The sequence below is a fragment of the Scedosporium apiospermum genome (genome assembly GCF_000732125.1).
Source record: "Scedosporium apiospermum strain IHEM 14462 chromosome Unknown SEQ_SAPIO_0109, whole genome shotgun sequence".
Taxonomy (NCBI): Eukaryota; Fungi; Ascomycota; class Sordariomycetes; order Microascales; family Microascaceae; genus Scedosporium; species Scedosporium apiospermum.
Genome location: NW_015971810.1, coordinates 233,020 through 254,956, shown reverse-complemented (window position 1 = coordinate 254,956; position 21,937 = coordinate 233,020). Strand labels below are relative to the sequence as shown.

At 51.0% G+C, this 21,937-nt stretch overlaps 6 protein-coding genes and 2 pseudogenes across 6 annotated transcripts; 2 read left to right on the top strand and 6 right to left on the bottom strand.

Moving 5' to 3' along the window:
• Positions 1-866: 866 nt before the first annotated feature.
• SAPIO_CDS6986 (RTA1 protein) lies at positions 867-1,892 on the bottom strand (the record flags this gene model as incomplete). Its single annotated transcript, XM_016788939.1, has 2 exons — positions 867-1,603; positions 1,688-1,892. The coding sequence occupies 2 exons, from the start codon at positions 1,890-1,892 to the stop codon at positions 867-869; spliced, it is 942 nt and encodes a 313-aa protein (XP_016641463.1).
• Positions 1,893-2,592: 700 nt separating this feature from the next.
• Positions 2,593-5,054, bottom strand: SAPIO_CDS6985 (uncharacterized protein; the record flags this gene model as incomplete). The annotated part of the gene is made up of 3 exons (XM_016788938.1): positions 2,593-4,198; positions 4,267-4,839; positions 4,963-5,054. 3 exons carry the CDS (start codon positions 5,052-5,054, stop codon positions 2,593-2,595), a joined length of 2,271 nt encoding a protein of 756 aa, XP_016641462.1.
• Positions 5,055-6,088: 1,034 nt separating this feature from the next.
• On the top strand, positions 6,089-8,893 carry SAPIO_CDS6984 (uncharacterized protein; the record flags this gene model as incomplete). Its single annotated transcript, XM_016788937.1, has 5 exons — positions 6,089-6,457; positions 6,510-7,344; positions 7,397-7,527; positions 8,073-8,082; positions 8,604-8,893. 5 exons carry the CDS (start codon positions 6,089-6,091, stop codon positions 8,891-8,893), a joined length of 1,635 nt encoding a protein of 544 aa, XP_016641461.1.
• Positions 8,894-9,094: 201 nt separating this feature from the next.
• Positions 9,095-9,859, bottom strand: SAPIO_CDS6983 (annotated as a pseudogene; the record flags this gene model as incomplete).
• Positions 9,860-10,783: 924 nt separating this feature from the next.
• On the bottom strand, positions 10,784-11,975 carry SAPIO_CDS6982 (uncharacterized protein; the record flags this gene model as incomplete). Its single annotated transcript, XM_016788936.1, has 2 exons — positions 10,784-10,892; positions 11,389-11,975. The coding sequence occupies 2 exons, from the start codon at positions 11,973-11,975 to the stop codon at positions 10,784-10,786; spliced, it is 696 nt and encodes a 231-aa protein (XP_016641460.1).
• Positions 11,976-14,877: 2,902 nt separating this feature from the next.
• SAPIO_CDS6981 lies at positions 14,878-16,755 on the bottom strand (annotated as a pseudogene; the record flags this gene model as incomplete).
• Positions 16,756-18,229: 1,474 nt separating this feature from the next.
• Positions 18,230-19,759, top strand: SAPIO_CDS6980 (uncharacterized protein; the record flags this gene model as incomplete). The annotated part of the gene is made up of 4 exons (XM_016788935.1): positions 18,230-18,491; positions 18,561-19,464; positions 19,535-19,664; positions 19,736-19,759. The coding sequence occupies 4 exons, from the start codon at positions 18,230-18,232 to the stop codon at positions 19,757-19,759; spliced, it is 1,320 nt and encodes a 439-aa protein (XP_016641459.1).
• A 204-nt stretch (positions 19,760-19,963) lies between these two features.
• On the bottom strand, positions 19,964-21,701 carry SAPIO_CDS6979 (uncharacterized protein; the record flags this gene model as incomplete). Its single annotated transcript, XM_016788934.1, has 2 exons — positions 19,964-21,287; positions 21,526-21,701. The coding sequence occupies 2 exons, from the start codon at positions 21,699-21,701 to the stop codon at positions 19,964-19,966; spliced, it is 1,500 nt and encodes a 499-aa protein (XP_016641458.1).
• Positions 21,702-21,937: the final 236 nt, after the last annotated feature.

The following is a 21,937-nucleotide window of genomic DNA, read 5'->3' as shown; positions in this document are numbered from 1 at the left end:
GATTAGTGGAATTATAAAGAGAAATTGCCGCTATGCCAATGATGATAAAGTTTCCACAGGGGATTTTCAGGGAGGCCAAAGACTCCTTCCGCGTCGAGAGATTCCGAAACTCGGGACGAAACCGATGACTGGAAAGGTCGACTCGTTCTCATTACAATTTGATCCCGGTCATGTGAGCTCGATGCCTCCAATCAACATTATTAGAATAAATATTAGTCACCAAGGTCACTTGGAACGGCCTTGGGCGTTTTTCTAGTACAGTTATAAGTAATTAATCATAAATGACTTTTTTTCCTTTTTCTCTTTTTTTTTTTTTTTTTTTTTTTTTTTTTTTTTAAAAGAAAAAAATAAAGTCAACTTAATTCATTTTATAAAAATACAAGCTAATAAAAGGTTTTGTTGTTGCGGCGGCTGCCGGCGGGTAGCAGCTACTGATTTGGTGCCATTGCGGTCATGACTGTAACAATTTAAGAAATGACGTCGGGCCCCAAGAGACGGTAGATTTCTTCAACTCGCTGGAAACGCGCCATTTCTCAGGGGGCAAGCCATGGCAAGATGGGCCTTTGGTCAGTTTACGTGATGAATAAAAGAAAGAAAAGGTTTTGGTTCTGATTGAGTACTTCATCGGAGGTGCTTCTAAAAACGGCCGCAAGAAACCTTGCAGCTTAAAACATCGCTGTTTAGTTAGACCTTACTTCCGTCTCAACGGGTCTTCATCTATGTTTTGGAAGAAGGCTAATGAAGTCTATCATTGAACGCGTGGATGCCGCTGAATTATATACAAACTCAAGTAAACATTCTCAGCATCTTGCCCCATTTAGAGGAGCAAGAATGTCAATTTATATTTTCCGTACCATGCAATATCATCAGACGATCCGTCGCATCTCGACAGGTAGGTGTTGGTAGCTATCCGTATCACTTTCGACATAGGTATAGGGACCTAAGCCCTCACCTTCGGTTTTGGTATCACGGGACAAGTCGGAACTATGCTCAAGATCGCCGACATACCAGATGGCGAGGATGACCATGACAGCAACCATTAGGAGGGTATCGAAGATGTAAAGGAAGGCCTCGTGCGAGATCAGGTAGCCGCCATTTCCCTGGAGGTACTCGATGACGCGAAAAATGCTTCGGACTAGGATGAGGAAGCTAGCAGCGTAGAGGACGTAAAGGTGACGCTTCCAGCAGGGGATGCGGGACAGGGAGGGGAGACTCGGGCGGACAACAACATTGCGATGGAAAGTGAGGGAAATAACGATGAAGATGCTGAAGACGACGATTTGCACGAAAAGGCCCACAATGATGATTTTTTCACCAAGTTCGTACATGTCCAAGCTGCCAGCTGATTGAATGCCACCTCCGCCGGCCTGCATGACGAACGAGATTACATCCCCGGTGACGAAGATCCTGGTCATCCAAGCACGAGGGATAACGCACAGGGCTTCAGCATCGAGGCCATGGACAAGACGGCCGAGAATCATGTAGATGGAGGCTGCGTAGAGAGCGGGGACGACGAGAATCAGGATCGCCTGGATGATGAACCCGCCGAGGGCCGTGGTGTCGAAATGTGACCAGATGCGGCCGGTATAACCGAGAGCTTGGACTGTTGTAGCGTGGAACAAAAGATGGAAAGAAAGGATTAGCTTAGGGAATGGGGAAATGAAGGCGTGCTGTCTGCCGAACGTACAGAGACCGCCTAAGGTGAAGGCTGTGAAATACAGAGATCGATGCCGCAAGACCAGCCATGCGTGGTATGCGGTGAGGGCACCGAAGAGGGAGACCGCGATAATAGCTGCTGGGAGCGACGGGGTGTATTGATACAGGCTAAAGACAAACGTGTCATGGCCGGCAGCGGATGGGTCAAACCCGTCGGTGGAGTTGGCTGAATTCATGGTTTGTGGAAGAAGCTATGATGTTGGTATTCCTATTCATTTTTTCGAACCTGAAGGAAAGCGGCATGGCGGGTGATATAGAAGATGAGCTGGCAATTGATCGCAAGAATGGGAGAGGATGCGAGACCGAGCCGAGTACGAGGATACTGCGGTGGCCGCTCAGAGACGAAGGCCGAGCATTCGGAACAGGCGCTGAAGCGGAAGAAAGCCTAAAACGAGACCTGGAAGTGGAGGGACACTGTACCAGCACGGATACGACTTAAACCTGGATGGTGAAACAATCCAGCACCACGGTCCTCAACTCGGTGAATTATAGCATTGCTAGCCTCTAATCTGTACTTTACGCTGACCTTGTACGCGTCCCCTCTCCATATGCCAATCGACCTTGGTTTTCCTGTGTTGGGAAGAGCCGCACACCAGGGGCGTACGTCGTCTCATTGGCAGGACCGCACACAGCCCTGCAGCGGGGCGAGGATTGAAGGATCCAGCGCTCACCCCCTTGGTCAGGGAAAATCGAGGACGGAGCTTTTTATCGCTCTGCCCAATCTAATTCCACCGCCGCAGACTAAAAACTAAAGACTAGAAACTAAAATCACAACCCTGACCGGTCTATTTGCTTCCATTCCTTGGCAATCAGTAGATTTCACAAGCCGCTAAGCACATGAGGACTTTCTTGAATCTACCCATCCCGTGCATCGCATCAGAAATTGAAACCGTGCATGTTGGGCCAACTCAAACCCTCGAAGTTGTTCATGTCCTCCCACAAAAAGTTCGCACCGGCTGGATCGAAAGCGTTATGAGGCTGGTTAAGAATCTCGATGATCTGCTCATCCGACATCGCCGAAAAGGTCATCTGGGGCTGGGTTTGCGGGTTGAGGTAATCCGCGTCTGCGAGGGGGAGACTTAGGCTTACCCCGGGTGCAGGTACTAGGTTGAATTGGTGGTTGTTATTGTCGCCGCTGTTATTATTATTATTATTATTATTATTATCATTGCTTCTGCCTTCACCACGGTTGCCGCCAGTGATGATTGCAGCGGGCGCAGGGTGTGGGGCGGCGACAGGAGCCGTTGAGTGTCCATCCGCTGCCGTAGCTGCCTTCTTCACAATGATTCGGAGATATCGACCGTAGAGCGAAGGCAGTCCATTCCGATGCGGCGTCGTGTTTCCGACGCGTTCAAGCACACCTGCCGCTTCCTCTATCAAAGTCCTGACGCTCGGAGCCAGGTTAGAACTCCCACTCGCGTAGGCGCTTATCGTCAAGGCAAAGCAGGCCGCAAATGTGATCATGATGGCGGTGTTGTTGGGCATCGAGCGCAGCACGGTTTCGCCTCTAATGGCAACACGTAGGACCGTGAGAGCCGAAGACATGCCCGCCGTCCTGAAGAACTGCCTCACCTCGATCGGCGCGGTGGGATGGTTGATGACGCCGCTGTAGATGGACAGCCTTGTGTGAGCCACGAGGATATTTACGTACGGGGGTAGCTCCCCCTGCGGACCGGACCCGATGGACATGCCCCAGTCCGCATGCCACTGGTCGAAGAATCTCTCAATTATGCCCTGGATAGACTGCGCTATGAGAGAGCTGTCGGAAGCGTTGTTCTTCTGCGAGCCGTCACACATGGCGCGGACTGTGGCGAAAACCCCATCGAGATCCCGGCGCAATACTGCAATGGACACAAGATGGCTATCCTGCGAGTCGGCAATGTCGGACCTATGCCACTGGTCGCAGTCTCGTACGGATCGCGTGAGGGGAACGGTAAAGTTGCGCCCGCGAGCAAGGGACATGCCCCGCTCGAGCACGAATAGGGCAATCCAACATCTTTCCCTTCGTCGGAGTAGTCTCCGCCCGAACTCCGAGGCTGGATCAACCTGGCCGAACCCATCCATGGCCAAGGCCGTCCGGGGGTCGACGCAATCTCCGCGGGTAACGTCCGCAGCCGTGGCCGGCATGTCAGCGGGGACCAGGAGCTTGTGTAAAGAGAGATCTATGGCGATGCTAGTGGCCATGGCGGTATACCAGGGCGTCTCGTCGTCACTACTATGATGGCCCGGGAACATCCAAGGCACATTCACCATGAATGCGAGTACGATTTCAACCGACTTGTGTTGTTGGACCACTACCCTATGGGCCAGGTTCTTTGCGTGTCTCGACAACCTCTTGGACAGAGCGCCGTCCTGCAAGCGAAACAAAGCCGAGGCAGCCATTATGGAGGTGAAGAGGAAGGCGGAGCGTGAACGCGTAAAGGGGACAGTATAAAGCTTGGGGTCCAGTCCCCATCGCGTATGGGCGAGGTTCTTGTGGAAGCTAGTGTGATACGTGAGTATGAGTACTCATATACGATGGAATCTTTCATCCTACCGCGTTAGACTTACTAATCGAACAGTTCCTCCGCCTCGCGTTCAGTCACTAAGCCCATATCAATTGGGTCAATATCCTCGCCGGTATCGAGGTTCACCCGCACGCCCGTGAAGAAGGACTGAATCTCCGAGTCGCCGTCATCCTCGTCGTGGGGCTGATTCCTAGCACCAGGATGGACCAGGGAACCCGGAAGACCGGGCGAGTTGCCTGTTCCACTGGCGGTGGGAGACAGCTGCAAGTTGGATGCCCGAGCAAGAAGCTGTAGGGGGTTTTCGGCGTCGTCCACTGTGAGGCTCCCTTCGCGGTGGTGTGCAATAACGAATGGTTGATGTTCAGGTGAGGCATCAGTTTCGTCTTCGTCATCTGAGTAGGCTAGATTATTTGCATCATCATCAACCCGAGATGGCTCATTAGACTCAACTGCTACCGGGTTGAGCGGCCTAGCTGAATAGGTGCCCCCAACCTCGCCTAGGAGTTGCCTGAGAGCTAGAATTGTTTCATTATCTTCGGAGGTCTGCTTTCCTGACTGGACTCTCCTGACGGCCTGTTCTATTTGAAAGAGGGCCTTGTTAGAGCCTTTTAATTTGCTGGTCACAGTTAGCCTTGCCTAGGCCAGAACAATCCATTCGGGGTGGGCTCACTTCTTGCTGCCTTTTCGCCTCCCCGCGGTAAATGTCGGCCTGACGCATTCAACTTCGAGCTGGGCGCACCTTTTGCACTCGTTCCGGTCCAGAGACCAATCGCATTTGATCTTGCTCTTGCGGCATACGAGACAGGCAGCCTGCTTAGGATGGCGGAGCATCTCGGTTGACGGGCCAGTCGCAACGCGATAGCCCGACCCTGCTGGAGGTTATCAAACCCCTCCCCGCGGAAACGGCACGTAGAACGACGAAAGACTACAATTCTTAGATGCAGGGTGTATTGAGATCTATATTGAGATGATGCAGCGTCTGTACACCGAGACTTTTTTGCCACACGAAGGTGAGGGGGAATGAATATTCAAAGTGAAGCTCGAGAGGATGAAGTTTGGAGGTACGAAAGCAAGAGCACGAGGTTGGTTTCGATGCGCAAAATTCTAGAGGCTAGTAACAGTCTTGGTGTGGTTTCAAGATCGATTTGAGAAATCCTTCTGCGGACATATGCGGTTTCGTCGCCGGCCGGTGCGACAAGGAGAAAGACGAAGTTGGGGACTGGGATTGGATTGGAGTCATTGGACTCATTGGAGGTTTCAGACCTCGGTGAATTTAGCTGGCGTCGATTTCACCTCGGGACGCCTGTCCACAGGTGGACAGACTTGACTGGTCATCTGCTTCGCCACGTGACAGTTGGTTAGGTCCGCCTCAGCTTCGGCTAAAACCCCTCCAACTTTCGAATTTCAACTACTTCACCGAAGTTCACCGAGTTTCACCGACCTAAGAACTTGAACAGCAGTTTCGCAATATCAGCCCGGGAGTTCAAAGGCGTCCCAGAGACTACGCATAAAGGCCTCACACCATCGCCGGATCGACTATGGCACTTAATTTTATCGCCGGAACCTGGGTCCGAAATACGGCCTTGCAAATAATCGCCCGTTGGATTAGCGCCGTGGCTTGAGAGCTGAAGCAACGCGATGCACTCATTGGCTGCCGGCAGCCTTGTCAACGCACCCCTCTTTTTGAGTAAATAGAGGCTTCGACGGAAGGAAGAGAAACAAACCACTTATCTTTTGAACGCTCGCATTTCTAATATACCCGATTTATTGATTTCTGTGTCCCGCTCTGGCCCCGAAAGCAGTTGTGTCAACTTGTGACAAGACATTTTGACAGCGATTTCGTTCTGCTAACCCAAGTTTTTGCCATGATCTTGTTGAATTTTCTAGCTTCTCTTCTGCTCGGTCTGGCATTGGTCCCTGCAGGGCTCGCCACCACAGGAGGGGCTGAGCCGTCGAGTGTGCTGACCCCGACGCCTGCCGCGGAAACCAGTGCAGCAGAGGAACCGTGTCAATTTTCTGACCTTCAGCAACTCGTCGACCACTTGAACATCTTCCCTACTCAAGCCGGTGAAGAATTTTACCGAGATGGAGACGATGGGAATACTTGGGTGTATAACTATTCGGCTAAGAACTCAAATCCACAACGAGACAGAATCAACTTCCTCGTCCAGGAATGCAACAGCATCTGCGTCCTTGTCTACGGCACTGGGAACCCAGATCTTTCGGGCATCGGCGTAAGGCAAACCCATCAGTCTTGACCATACAGGATTCTCACTCATTACACAGGCTATGGTATCCTACGTCCTTCAGGGAGTTGTAACAGGGGCGCTGGGCCCGGCCCTCGTGCTCGGGACTCTCCTGAAATCGAACCAGCAATGGCCATTCTACGAGGTTCATGAAAGGCGTTCTAGAGTACCCGCAATTGTCCGCGAACTCGCAATCCACAGTCTAAAGGTCAATTTCATCAATGCGATGGCTGTAAATTTTACCATCGCAGCACGACGAACTGCGGAAGCCCCAATTTTCGAGGCTAGCTTTGGTGGCGCCTTGGCGATGTATCAGGTCTGGATCTGCCTCGTCAGTCTTGTATCATGGCATACCTACTTCAAGGTCAGCTCTTCATCTCCATTGGCGGGCCGTAAGTTCTTCCACGCAATATGGTTTATCGTCATCCTTGTGTGCTTCCTAGTCCCATTCTATCCAAAGGACGACGGGCCCTCATGGTTACGAGACGATGTTGCCGCGCAATGCGAGATTCAGAGGGCATTCCCCCGTCCCGAGAGCTTCAAGGCGCAGGAGGTCCTGGTTCTAGGCATCTTGGCGGCTATAGCCCTTTTTATTTTTATCCTTTACGCTTTTTTTGGGGCTTTGGAAGGAATTAGCTATATTGCTAGGAGTATATTTGACCCTCAAAGGCTCGTGGCGTTAGCCTATGCGGCCTACCTCACTGCCGCACTTTCTTATGCCATGATCACATTGTTGCGTTCCATGTTCCGTACCAGAGCGCAAGCCAAAACGTTCAGCAACGATGCGTACGAAGATGATAATTGGGGATTTGGCCAGGTTATGGCCGTGGTTTTGTGGCTGGGGTTTCTCAGTGATGCAATCTGTATCATCAGAGGTAAGGAGGTGTATGTATATCTCCTGTATGTGGGTGTCGCTAACCAATATAGATGCGGTGATATCCATACCCTCGAAACGCCCTCAGCCCCAGAAACGGACGTCTAAAGCAGCAGGAAACGGCAGTCGGAGTGTGACACCCGTACAGCAAGCCCCAGGAGGGTCAACAGAAGTCATTAGCCAGGTAAGGCAAGGAGAGCTGAATTGCCGTAACTTGAAGTAGTTTACTAAAGCTCGCTCTCCCTTTAGCCTCCCAATCAGCCTTCCAATCACTCATCGGGCATTGAACTTCAAGACGTGACTCTACAACCCAGACAAACCTGGCCGAGAAATAACAGCGAAACCTATCTGCCTGCCTAATTGGCTTTGGCTAGGCAGTGAACTCGGATCTTTTTTTTTCCACCCTTCAGCAATGTAGCCGGCCGGTGGAACTACGTTTCTACTTGAACCAATACAAACAACTTGCGTTATCCAGTTACAAGGCTTTGTATGGCCGGCCATCAAAATATATACTTCCAGTAACTGACGCAATCTCCCGAGGGACGACGCACTAAGTTAATTGATAGTAGAGTTGCTGATTACAAGTTGCTGAAGTGCATATTTTCTCGAAGCTTGTATAGGCTTATTGAAACGTTGGGTAACGCAGTCCGAAGCCAGCCTGCTCCAGCCCAATATCCGTCAACGCAGATCAGAAACCATAAAACGGGTGTAACTCTTGCTTCGCCACAGCTCCACCTCCGTAAGATGCCAAGATTCGGACGAACACGACAAATCAATGCTGACGCGGGCACGTTTATAGACCGACCCTCCCCACACCTGACAAATCAGGAGGTGATTCAATGTGCGGAAGGATCAAACATTCAGATGTGGCCGTGGTGAGAATATATTGAGAGCTATATAACTGGTGAAATTATATAGCGCTATGGACCTGGTAGCTGGTCGAGGAGCATTCTTCCATTTGGATCAGGCATCAGCATTCCCGTCGTCGACACAGTTAGATTCCGTCATCTCTGAAAACGACTTAGACATTCAGCACTACCAACGGCCATGTCTCATTTACAGTATTTCAGCTACGAAGGCTTCGGAGACCGGGTGAGGAAGGACACTCACTACAGTCAAGCTGTCCGAATCGGAGACGGGATTGAGATTTCCGGCCAAGGTGAGAATTCCGCTTGACGTTCCAAGGCTGTCTTCCGAGTCTCAAAAAAAGCATCAATCATACCCCGAATTCGCTAACACTGCCAACCTTCAATCTCACAGGCGGCTGGGACCGCATCACCGAAGAGTTCCCTCAAGACCTTGGGCAGGAAATTGACCAGGCATTCGAGAACGTGGAACATACCCTGAGAAAAGCCGGCGGAAAGGGCTGGGAGCAGGTCTACAAAGTTCGAGCCTACTTTGCGCCCGCCACGCCAGAGGCTTTCGAGCACTCGATCCGAAATCTACGGAAGTACTGTCCCAACCACCAGCCTCTATTAACAGCGGTGGAGGTGAAGTGGCTATACAACAACATGAGGATTGAGATTGAGGTTGCCGCGCATCTTGGATAGCCCCGTTTAGGATAGATGTATTGATGAGCAGTCATGTTGTTTCAGTAAGAGAACTGTACGTTTATTTGCTCCGGCGGGGGCACTCCTGCCCTCGTGCATCTACTCTGCATCTACTTTTCTTGTGACTTACTGTTTTAACTTGGGTCGAGACAAAATGGCCTCCGTCTCTATTTGAATAATGTACATAACTCCGAAGATTACTTAGACGCAAACACCCTCGATTACTCCGTGGGCCTTACTCCACTGGCAAAAGACATTCCCCTTCTGGTCTATGTATTGCACGGTCCATGGGAACTTCCTCCCTATGGCACCGTCCCTTTCAATCATCTCCCTAGCAAAGTCCATATCCGAGTCATCCTCCTCCATCTCGCCTTCTTTCTCTATTTCGCCCTGGCCCCCTCCCTCCTCCTGATTCTCTGTCTCTCCTTCGTTCTCAGTCTTCATCTGAACATCTCCATCGCCATATTCGCCCAGTAGAACTTGAACAACTTGAAGGCCGGTGACCTGCGCTAAGATATTCTTAGGATATGACCCGTATGAATACTCCTCCCACGGGACGAGAAGCCTCTTAATCCTTCCCCAGCACTCGGAGTAGTACCCTTTCAAAAGCTCAAGGTCGCCATAACCGTCTGTCATGTCGGTGCAGAGCCACAAGATGTCGCGGCTTGGATTAAGGTAAAACGAGCGGCCCAGCTTCGAATGCGTCATGCGGACGTAATGTCTCAGGGTAACGGCTCGGGATTCACGGCAAATTTGAAGGGCGATGGGGTCGAGGCATTTCTCGATGGCGGGGTCCTCGATGATACGTGAGCCAAAGTCGTGGTTAAGGAAAGTTGATATAGTGCCGCTTAGCCGCAGGGCCATGTACTCTGTGGGCTCGTCGCCGGACTGGACCTCCCAGTCTTGATTATCGTAAAGGCCGACTTCGACAACTCGGCCCTCGGGCCAAGTTTGCTCCCACACCATGAGACGTATCTCCGGCAGGAGGCGATTAAACGGGAAGGTTTCAGATGCCATACTAGATTTTAGGTAGGTAGAGTAAATGAAGGGATGGTGGGCTAAAGAAAGAGAGAAAGAGTATGGAGGACGGAGGTCGAGTGTAGGGGGGGCTTGACTGTTCATAAATAAGCACATGTGTGTGCTCCTCGACGGCGCAATTAGCCGCAATGGTCCTTGATCCTCCCTCGATTGAAATAGAATCAGACCACCCACCTTTACAAAGCATGAGGCCCCGGGACTCGATCTCAATTTGAGGGTGATGTGATGCAACTGGTCACCAGGCGCTTATTGCGAGTTTTTGATTGGAGATTTGGGCGGCTATGGGCGGGTCCCTTCACGCCAGACATTTATTGGTCACACCGCGACAGGAAACGCCGAGGTTAGTGGCTCTTTTGCAACGAGAAACCACAAGATGAGGCTTGCTTGGTCCTCGTCAGAGGCCGAGTGTGACCGTCAAACTGTATTCACCCAGCAAGTGAGGTAGATCTCCCAAGGAACGGGCTAACCGAATGGAAGACGTCATGTGTCCAACTGTCTTCCTTGTCTATCATTGGGCCCCAATTTATATCATGGCTAGCCCTTCAAGTTAATATTAAGTATGACCTAAGAATATCTTACAAAACTTGTTCATTTTTATTTGGCAACCTCGTGAAACAAGGATACATTTACATGATGGGCTGCCACCCCGTCCTAGTATACACAATTAACCCCACTGGGACGATGGCGTCTTCTCGATAGACGACTGTTTCATCGTACAGAACTGCGCCGTTTTCAGCTGTAGTAGCTGCTGTGACAGATTCATATCCTGGGCTGGGCGCAGTCTTCGTGTAATCTGGCCCATAGAGTTTCTCTGATTCGCCGACAAAAACAAGACAGAGAAGCATGATGTGTTTATGAGAATGGATGCGGGAATTCATCACATAATGATCGGCCTTTGAGGAGGTACTCGTAGTGTAAATCCCACGGCCAAACATCGAATATGTTCTCATCGTCCTTGTACCTGATTCCAATTAAGAAACATGATTAGTGAAAAGTCTTCACCGGCATGAATACAAAGACTAGAATACGACTAACCAGAGAATTGAATCCTGAAAGAGTCACAAAGGATGCGGCAGACGCTGCATTCCGCGGTGTAGCATGTCCCTAGCGCGGAGTTTGGATCCTCTGCAATGTAACATGCCCGCCGAGTTCCGTGAAAAAGGTATTTGTATCCCGGGCGATAGGGCTCCGTTGCATATTTTCGATGGAGATATATTGCCTGGACGGAACCAGTCTTGTTGGGATGAAGCCACATGCTATCAAAGTCACGCTTGAATTTTTTGTAGGGTTCACTTCCAGTGTCCAGCTTTTCAAAATTCCTCAGTCTTGCTGACGACAACTGCCACTCAGAGTGTCCTTGCACTTGGTGGCTGCTCATCGCATGCACAGAATGGAATCTTGTCGAACAACTCCAATTGTCACAGACGAAACCAGGCGGCCAATGTTTTCTGCCATACATATGTTGTACTACGGCGCCCTCGGAATCAAAGTTTTGGCCGCAGGTTTCGCAAGGAAAGGTGGGCGCCCAGTGGTCTTTGGCATCCATGTGTTGGTTTGCCGCGTTTTCCGAATCGAATTCTCGGTCACAAGTCTCGCAGGAGAAGGTTGGTGCCCAGTGATCTTTGGCGTCCATATGCTGATTTGCGGCATCCTCTGAGTTGAATTCACGATCACAAGTCTCGCAGGAAAAGGTCGGCGCCCAATGATCTTTGGCATCCATGTGTTGGTTCGCCGCGTGTTCCGAGTCGAATTCACGGTCACAGGTTTCGCAGCTAAACGTCGGCGCCGCCCAGTGATCTTTGGCATTCATATGCTGGTTCGCAGCGTCTTGGGAGTTAAATTCGCGGTCACAGGTTTCGCAGGCAAAGGACCAGTGATCTTTGGCGTCCATGTGTTGGTTTGCCGCGTTTTCGGAGTTGAATTCTCGATCGCAAGTTTGGCAGCCAAACGTCGGTGCCCAGTGATCTTTGGCATCCATATGCTGGTTCGCCGCATTTTCGGAGTTGAATTCGCGGTCGCAGGTCTCGCAGAAGAAGCCACCCATGTTTTCAACGTTCAAAACCGAAGCTTATGGTGTCCCGTTAGTCCAGTTATCAATCACGGCTCTTGTCATCGACAGCGGCCAAATCGGTAGCTGGATCTAGAAGCAGGCTAGCTCCGCAGATATTTCGAGGAAGATTTTATCCGTTGAACGAAATACAAGAAAATCGAGAGGGCGTCGCACTAGCCAGGGCCATCTCAGCTCCGCCTTGGGCTGCATACCGGGTTGCTAATTGTATTTAATTGTATTCGACAGGAGCTGCTCAGCCAGCCTGGCCAACAGAGGAGAGGCCGCTTTGCAGCAAATCAGAAGCAGCATGAGAGCAAGGGACCACTGAAAGTGTAATTCCTTCCGCAGTCGTTACAGCTGGCTGCGCCACAACGCTTCAGCTTGTTATGTCGTGGGCCAATACATGGAGTTCGGAGACTGACTGACGTGGCCCACAACGATCTCTCAAACATCGATCCTATTAGGAAAGCCGTAGGTTACCGGGCATCAGAACAAAGCATTGGCCGATAAAAAGGGATTTGGTCCCAATGGTCCTACAAGCCGACCCTTCAGACTGGATCTCTGACCCTAACCTCCCCCTCAAATTTCACAGCCTCCTTCTCCAGTTCATACAACTTCTTTTTCCGAATATCCACCGGCGTACTTTGTATGTGTTTATTTCACCTTTTCGGCCTAAATATGTCTCTCTTGCCATGGACGGCCATCTCCCTGCATAGCACTTACCTGATCCAACTCTGTAGGGCGGCGACTGTTTAACGATAAACAGATCAACGTCATCACACCGTTTTACCTGAGTCTCGTGGACGCGAACATGGAGGTCGATACGATTGAACGAGAACTGACCTGCCCGGTAAGCCATATCATGAATCCACGTCAAAATCTTCCGAAATTCCTCTAACTGTGTCCAAGGTATGCCAAGGCATCTTCTACCATCCGGTAGCCCTATTAAACTGCCTTCATACCCTTTGCGGGTCATGTGCGAAGAAATGGTTCGAACATCAAGCTCGAGCGTTCGAGGATCGCCCGACAGCGCCAGAGCCTGGCACTCCAATGTTCACATGCCCAGTATGCCGCGAAGAAGTGAGAGGTTCAAACCGCGACACTCGGGCGGTCAGCTTAATCGACTCGTTGTTGGCGCAGTATCCGGAGAAAGCTTGGTCGGAAGAGGACAAACGACAATTGGACGACCAATACCGACCTGGTGATCAAGTCTTACCACATGTTCCCCAGCCAACACTTGAGGATAGACTCGCAGCTGAAGAGGACAGGCAGATGATGGAGCGCGTTCGTGTCATGAGTTTGAATGACGTGGCTGTTGGCGAATCTCAGCCGACACCCACGAGTCGGCAGGGAATTGAGGTGGGACGAACTGGAGCAGCTCGATTCAATGCGAAGCTTGCGGCCGCAGGTTTAACTCGGAGCTTGCAGTCAATCAACATATGAACGATTCGAATCACCGCACAGCCAGCACACACATGAATGATGCGAATCACGAAGCGCCGCGCTTCCGATGTGAGACTTGCAACCGTAGGTTTCACTCTCAGCATGCAGTCGACCAACATATGAACGATACGAATCACGGCTTGCAGAGCGCGGCAGATCAACGTATGAACGATGCGAACCATCGGGCGCCATCCTTTCGCCAAGGCCATAATTTTGCCGGTCAGACTGGAATAAACCCGCAGGCCATGCTTACGCGAAATAGCGGCCGTTCCATAATGTGCGACTTAACGGAACTCCATGAACGAAGCCACGTCTATCAGGCGGTCCACCGCATGTTCGTGGATGGATGGCTCCATACAGAAAAAAGCGGCTCTATCCAGGCGATCTACCTTGATGCAAGACACAATTTTGCCTTGCAGGATGGATATCAGTACCTTTTCCACGGAACCCAACGGGCTTGTCATATTGCTGAGTCGAGAAACCACCTAGAACCCTGCAACCATAGTGCGTGTTACCTTTGCAGCATTCTCCGGAACTCTTTTAAAATCCAGTATACAGGTTAGTGAACCACGCAGCAGCTGAGTTGTTATACGTGATTTTTAATTTCATTATTATAGCATCGTCGAGCGGTAGGCCACGCATATTCGGCTCGGGGATATACACAACTCCAGCCTCTTCGAACGCCGATACCAATGTGAAGAATCACCATCTCCGGTCTCGCATACATGTGATGCTCTTATGTCACGTCTTTACCGGTCGATCCGAGAAGGTGTACCGTGAAGATTACAACAGGATGGCTCCTAGTGATGGGCATGACTCGGTTGAGGCCGCTACTAGGCGTGAGGGAGGAGTAGTCAACTACCCATTGACAGTCGTCTACCGAGAAAGCCACATTATCCCAGTAGGGTTGATCACATATACTCGCGAAGGGTGGCAGCCTAGGTAGTGTACGTTGTATACAGGTGTGGACGCATGCATGTCGTCGATGTGGTTCAAAACGGAGAAGGGAGTATCACTGCATACGGCGTCTACATTACAAGGGCAAACTGAGGTAGCGGTATCATATTGTCAGACTAGGTGGAGGTGATTTAATCACACGTCGGCGGCTCTGCAGCGGTACGCGGGCATGCGAAGTACAACTAAAACGAGAGCCGGTGAAGTCGGTTTGATTGGCGTAAGCCCTTACGCAAATAGTTGAAGTTATGAAACCTCCAAACAAGCAGAAATATGCCCCTGGACTTGGTGTGATTTGAATTTCTTTCATGGTCCTATAAAATGTGTTCAGCAACAGGTTCGGGCCTGCAAGCGGTCACGTCCTGGCGTCGGCGGCACACCTGATGTCGCTTTGATATCTATCCTCGCACCGGGCCGTAGCTGCCTGGCTTCTGGCATAAAACTCCATGAGCATCACCAAGGATTGCGCTTTCCGACCGACTCGATTCGACACCTCAAGTTAATCCGCGGTTGAAGGCTCGTCCTCAGGGGGGTCCAAGGGATTGCTTTGGTTTGGGATACTGTTCATGGTGTACCTCTCAGCCGGTGAGCGGGTATACCAGTCCTTCTTGCCAAATACCCGTTTGTAGTCTTCGCTTGACATGTCGTCACATTCAGCACCCTCCGGCTCATTCAAGCTAAAAGAAGCATATTGCTTGCTCCGAAGCGTATCCAGGGCGTCTTTCCAGGTACCACTAAGCAAGCGGACCTCATTTAGCCAGAGGAAGTCCATTGATTGCGGTAGGCGGTCTAAGAGGCGGACCATCCCCGAGTAATCCACTCCGACGTGAGAAAGGTTAACGTGTCTGAGCTTATCTCTTGCCCTTGACCCCAGGATTCGCCCAACGTCTATTCTTGTCGGCTCAGTCTCCTCGTCATCTCCACAGAATACCCGCAGGCACAGCTTTTGGAGGCTGGACGTGTCCAAGCAGGCGGAGAGGAATTCGTCAAGATCATCAGCATCTAGCTCATCGAGATAGTTGTCATATTCGAAGTCGAATTCTTCCAGGCATTGCATCCCGGACGAGAACTCTGATCGAATATCTGTAGATGGAACCAAACTGCCAGACCGTCCCGCCATTAACAGCTTAATTCTGATGCTATTGAGCCATGTGTTGGCACCTCGGATAGCATCTATCGTGTTAGGAATCAATTGATAGTCAGGTGGATCAAGGTCGTATTTCTTCACATGAAAAGCAGTCATCGGCTGGAGCAGGACTCGATGCACTGCGTCCCAAATAGCGCTCTTGATATTTAAGTCACCATCCATCATCAGTGTGAAATGCTTCGTAAGTGAAAGCTCCATATCGCGGACGTCCAGCCTTCGTACGCCCGGCATCCTTGCAATCGCGGAACCAAGAACCCGGGGGAACCTCCCGCTATGGAGTAGCGACTGTTGTTTCTCGACGCGGTTCAGATATTCTGAGTGGGTCTCGGCTAGACGTACCCGATGACTTTCGTCCTCCTCGAAGTATTCATCGTGCTGGCGATCTGTCGACGCAAGTCGACGAAGGGTCTCGAGAACTGCACTTCCACTAGCAAAGGCCTCCGATATGTGCTGCTCGGGGATCTTAGAAAAGATTGTCAGTTGAAGAAGGTCAGCGCCTTGTCCTAATAGGTCGGCTGGGTACGAAATGAACCAATTAAAATCGGCCAAGGTCTCGCTGTAAAAATGAAGGACGACTTGGATGACGCGAACACCCTTTGAGATAGTGGGATGGCGAGAAATCTCCTCTAAGCGCGCAAGCGATGATTCGTCAGGAACCACGCGCACGAAACGGAGAAGCAACTGCGAGCCGACGTTACAAAACCGTCGGCAGACTAGGCGGACGTTCTGGATGTCCTCTTTACCAGGACTGAGGAGCTCGAGAAACGGGGTCGTGAGGTCGAGGTTTTCCACCCGCTCGAAGATCATGAGGAGAATCTCGTCGGGCAAGTCTAGGATGTTCAACTTTCCCATATACGGGCGTGATAACTCGTCGATGCAACATCGAAGAGCACTCCGGATACCGTCCAGCTCAGCCTTTGAGGCGATCATCTTCTCCTGCTCTTGTTCGATATCGTCCACCAACTTGAAGCCCCAACCGGGGCCGTCGAACTTGGACCAGCCCGGCTTGAGCGTACCGAAGTCCCCGGTGAATTTGAGCTCATTTCCAGGGACGCGGCCCGACGATTGAGATTGAGGGGCTGAGGGTATAATCCTACGAAGAGCTAAAGCCCAGATCTCCCTGTCTAAATCCTGATGCAGCCCGTCTATGGCTCGAAGAGCATCATAAGCGGCGTGGAGGGCCTCCCTGCTACCAGCAGTTGTTGCCTTTTCGGAACCGGGAGACGCCATCCGAGCGGTGCTAAACCTAGAGAAAGTAGTGGAGATATTGTGATGTGGAAGGGTTCCGTTCGTTCCAGTGGGTATAGGTGGGAATGATCCTATCAAAACACTAGTTTCTTAAACAGAGGGATCGTTTCTCGGGCGTTCTGTTTTGATGCAATGTTCTTGATGGAATGAGGAAGAGTCTTTTCGTTTGCCGATTTGACTGACTTCTTCATGAGCCAATTAGCCAATGTTTCTGCCTGATATTTCAGGCCAAATATAAAGAAAGGATTCAACAGATCGCTCTTTCTTGGTTAGCTCCCGGCAAAGCCAGCATGAAGACAGGGTCACGGGACTCAAGGGGGAGCTAGCCGAGAGCTACGAGGGAGAAAATCTGAGAAATTATTGGCCTTATTTACACAGAAGGTACGATCATGTTGGTTTGTCTATTCAGGAATTTGACCAGAAAAACGTTTCTACTTATCCTTAGTCTCTCTTAAAAAAAAAAAAAAAAAAAAAAAAAAGGGCCTCTATTTGGCCCAATTTCCTTCCAAAAACACTACTGTAACCGAAATCAGTTCCCTTGGCTTATTCGGTTTCCCCCATCATTACCGACGTTGGTGAGAGCCCTATTTAGTCTGGTCTTTGATTCCTTCTTGCGAAACATATAGCAATTGGCTGATCTCTCCGCATAGGCCCTTCGGACAAATCATCGCGACGTACTTCCCACCAAATAATTCAACAAAATCGAGTGGATCATCACTCAACACATCCGATCTTGGAAACCCCAATAAGAATTTGTCAGGATCGAGGATACCTGTCACCAAATCGACAAGCTAACCGTTTCTAAAGGAACAGCAAAGCACGAGAAAATAAAGTAACGGGGAACAACAACAGCCAGTCCAAAGGGAAAATAGTCGGAAGACCAGTTGGGAGGGGTAACGTATATATAGATTAGATAGAGACACGCATGGATGTGCCATTTTATGTCCAGCGCAAGGCCAATGATGGAGCAACGTGAACATCGTTTTGGACGAAGACTATGAAATATATCGCTTTGCTGTCGTTGCATGTTGGCCATTGGGGGTCAAGGGACACCAACCTGTGGGTTTGTCTTGCACAAACCTAGTAAAAGAGACAGAGGTCTACGTCGCGCTTTGGTAGGAACGGATTGTATCTCGATACTTGAGGGTGGATGAAGACTTGCCAGGTTAAAGGCCCAATGCAATGGCTACAATGACGTCATGCACCAGATATAGGCATCAATCGATCCAATACAACTCGTTGGAATCAAAGGTAAACTTACTCTCCCTTGACTCCTTACCCGATTTAGGTAGGCCGACCGGGTCTCTCTCGTTCTCAACTCTATTCAAGACCGAACTGGCCTGACAACGTGACATGCAGGTTATGCTTCGGTGAAAGATCTGGGGAAAGGAACTCGTCGCGTGATCACATCCTAGCAAGTTACGACCCCTTTTTTCCGCGAAGCAGGACTTGAAGCATGCCGGCTCACGCAACAAGTGAAGCCGCCGCGATACACTCGAGCTTTGTGGTGACCTTCTTGAGCGCACTCCAAGCCGCCGCCTCTGTGCTGGTGACAATTGGCGTCGGAGTTGCAGCGGCTCAGTTCGACCTGGTGACGCCCGAGTCGGCGAAGCACATCTCGCAGCTTTGTGTCAACATTTTTCTTCCCTCGCTGCTGATTGCCAACCTCGGTTCAGAGCTACACATTGAAACTGCACCGAGATACATTCCCATTCTGAGTAAGTTTGCAGAAACTCCCTTCAACAACCGGGAGACTAAAGCCTTACTTGGATGATTTAAATTGCTAGTCTGGGCTACCTTGTTTTGTACCATCGCCATCTTCGTCGCTCGAGCCGTCGCTGTGTTGTTTAACCTTCCGCGCTGGACAGTGGCAACAGTCGTCTTCAACAACACCACGTCCCTTCCTCTATTCTTGATTCAGTCACTGGAAAGCACCGGAGCGCTCAGATCCGTCGTCGGAGAGGGGAAACATTCGATGGAAAAGCTCAGGTCGTACTTCCTCGTCTACGCCGTCGTCAATAACATTTTCACCTTTGGTACTGGAAAGCGGGCGGAACAGGGCTTCTCAGAGGATGGATTCCCGTATTCGAATTTGCGGAGATTGAGGGAAAGGGCACTGGGCATGTGCGGAAAGGGCTCCGTGAATTCCAACGACGAAGAGGCTCACGGCGAGGGAGAGGGCCCCGGGGAGAACTCGGAACAGAGTCGACGGGTCGTCGACTTTGAGAACGGATCGCCCAGTCACCCGAATGGAGGAGACTCTGACGGGGAGACGACTCCGCTGCTACCCGAAAATTTCATTCGGTGGGAGCGGTCGACGAAACAACGCGTCTCCGAAAGAGCTTCCAAACTCATCGAACCTCTCCCCGAGCCAGTAAAAAAGTTACTCCGCGTCGCCCGATCCTTCGTTACGCCCACTGCGATCGGCGCTCTCCTCGGAGCCATCATCGGTCTGGTTCCTGCCCTGCATCGACTCTTCTTCAGCCCCTTGCAGGAAGGCGGGTACTTTAACGCGTGGCTCACCATTGACCTCAGGAATGTGGGCGAGCTCTTTGTCACGCTGCAAGTCATTGTTGTTGGAGTTGAGTTGAGCCTCAGTCTTCAGTCCATGAAGAAGGGAGAAAACTCAGGAGATGTCCCGTGGGGAGCTGCTGTCTACGTTATTGTGACCAGGTTCCTCGTTATGCCTCTGTAAGTTTCCTCATTTGTACAGTCTAATCCGCCATGCAATATCCGATCCTCTTGTTGACGCGCTGTGAAGCCTCAGCATCCCCATCGTCTGGGCCCTAGCCTGCTACACTAACCTCCTCCCGAGCGATAGAGCCGTTTGGTTCGCCATGATGATCCTGCCCGTCGGGCCTCCCGCCATGAAATTGATTGCGCTCGCCGACGTGAGCCACATTCAGGAAAAGACGAGAATGTCAATTGCAAAGCTCCTCACGGTAACATCTCTTTCACAAAGGACCGCTTCTCTACTGCTTTCTAACGTCGATTTAGTTTACGTATGCCGTGACACCGCTCATCTCTCTGGCAGTCGTCGGAGCTTTAAGAGCAACGGAAGCCGTTCATCGATGACAGCCTAGATATGGTGGCTCAGCCGGCTGGCCATTCGTTTGACTTTGTTTAATACAAATGAAAGAGTATGATACACGCTAAACGATATTTTCCACTCCACCGCTCATAATATAGATTAAGCCTCACTCTTAGCCTCCCTCTTTGGCTCTTTAATACCAAACGCAGACCTCAGCGATGCTCGCAGCGGAATATCAACCTCGAATAACGTAAATATCCCGGTGGCACCCGTGATCGCCGCCGAAATAATCCAAGTCATCCTCAAAGCAATCGTATAGACCTCCACGACACTTGACTGAGCCCCCTCTGGAAAAGACAAGACGAAATCCCGAGCTGCGAAGGCATATGCGTTCCCATTGTCTAGAGCAGCCCTCACCGCAGGGTCCGCAATCCTCCACAAATTCTTCGAAAATATGTTATTGAATACCGCTGCGGGGATGGCGACTCCCCAGATGGCACCGTAGCTGCGGATATACGCCCACGTAGCTGTCGAGCTGGCGTTATCCTCATCGGTGAGACCAGCTTGAACGGCAGGGAGAACTGAAGTAGCAAGAATTCCGTTACCGAGGGAAGCGACGAGCTGGAGGATAATCCACAAAGCCGCGTGAGATTCAGCTTCTAGGGCGGCGAAGCTTCCCATTCCACCAGCCATGAGGACCATCCCGACAATATGGAGGAGCTTGTATTTGCCCGTCCGCGTGAGGTATTGAGCCGAGATGACGGCTGCTGGCAACATGCCTAGGACAGTGGGGAGGATGCGCACGCCGGATTGGCTGGGTGTGGCGAGCTGAACGGCTTGAAAGTAGACGGGGAGGAAGTAAAGGGCCCAGAGCGTCGTGAGGGAGTGGATGAATGTAATGAGGAATGCGATTGACGAGGTGCGGTTGCCGAATAAATGCGGGGGTATCGTGGGATATGCGCAGAACTGGGAGGCTTCGTAGCTGTGGAAAGTGATCAGCCCAAGGACTCCGATAATCAGTGGAGTGAGAACACGTGCATCTGACCATGCATAGTCCGTCCCGGCGTATGTTAGGGCATACAAGATAGAAGTCGTGGAACCCAGCACCATAATACTACCCAGATAATCGATCCGCTTCATCTTCTCCTTGAACGGCGCCTGGACATAGTTCACTCGCAGAAAGGCAAACAGCATCACCAGCGCGACACCTCCAACCGGCAAGCTAATCCAAAACACCCATCGCCAACTGGTATTCTCGATAATAGTGCCGCCGATAAATGGCCCGACGAAGAGACCAATCGCGAAGAACGCATTCACGAGCCCGATGAACTTGCCCCGCTCGCGCCCAGCAATGAGGACGGCAGCGTTGTCGGCGCCGCCGCAGATGCCGCTGCCGAGGGTGAAGATGGCCACGCTCCCGATCATAAGCCAGCGACGGCCCCAGGAGTCTGCAAGTTGGCCGATGACGGGGAGAAAGGCGGTACTTTGATTCAGTTAGATCGTCAATGGCTACTGTGGGATAAGGTTCGACATGCCTTGTCAGTAAGTAGACGTTGACAATCCAAGTATAGTTGTTTCTGATGTCTAGTTCGTGGACAATCGTAGGCAGTGTGGTCGAGATCACTATTCCCAATTGTGAGTGATTTTGGCCAGGAGCTCATTTACTTCGGTCCTCCATTGACGCACCAGTAACTTCTATGGCTGAAAGCAAAGTTGTAAACATGAGGGCTGGGAAGATGGCCCAAAACCTCCACGACTTGCCCTTGCCAAACTTGTCCTCACCCAGTTGCTCTTCGACCACGTTTTGATCCCCGGAATCGTTGCAACCATGATTGATTCCCTCGCCAGGGTAGTTCCCAATGGCTGTAGAAGGATTTTTCATATTATCGTTCGTCATTGCGACTGTAGACGGGTTCAAGGAGTGCGAGATGGCGGCGATGCGTTGTGGTGATCAGAAGGAGGAGACGAAGTTCAAGGGCACTCAACCAGCGGAATATTTCGTGAATATATTGACTGCTTCGGTGACTCGCCGTCAAATTGTCGTAGTTTCCTATGCCCCTTGAATTTTTAAGTACAAGCTGTCTCCTGTCCTCTCATAACGCCGAATGTGCTGCGTAGGCAGAATGTTCGGCG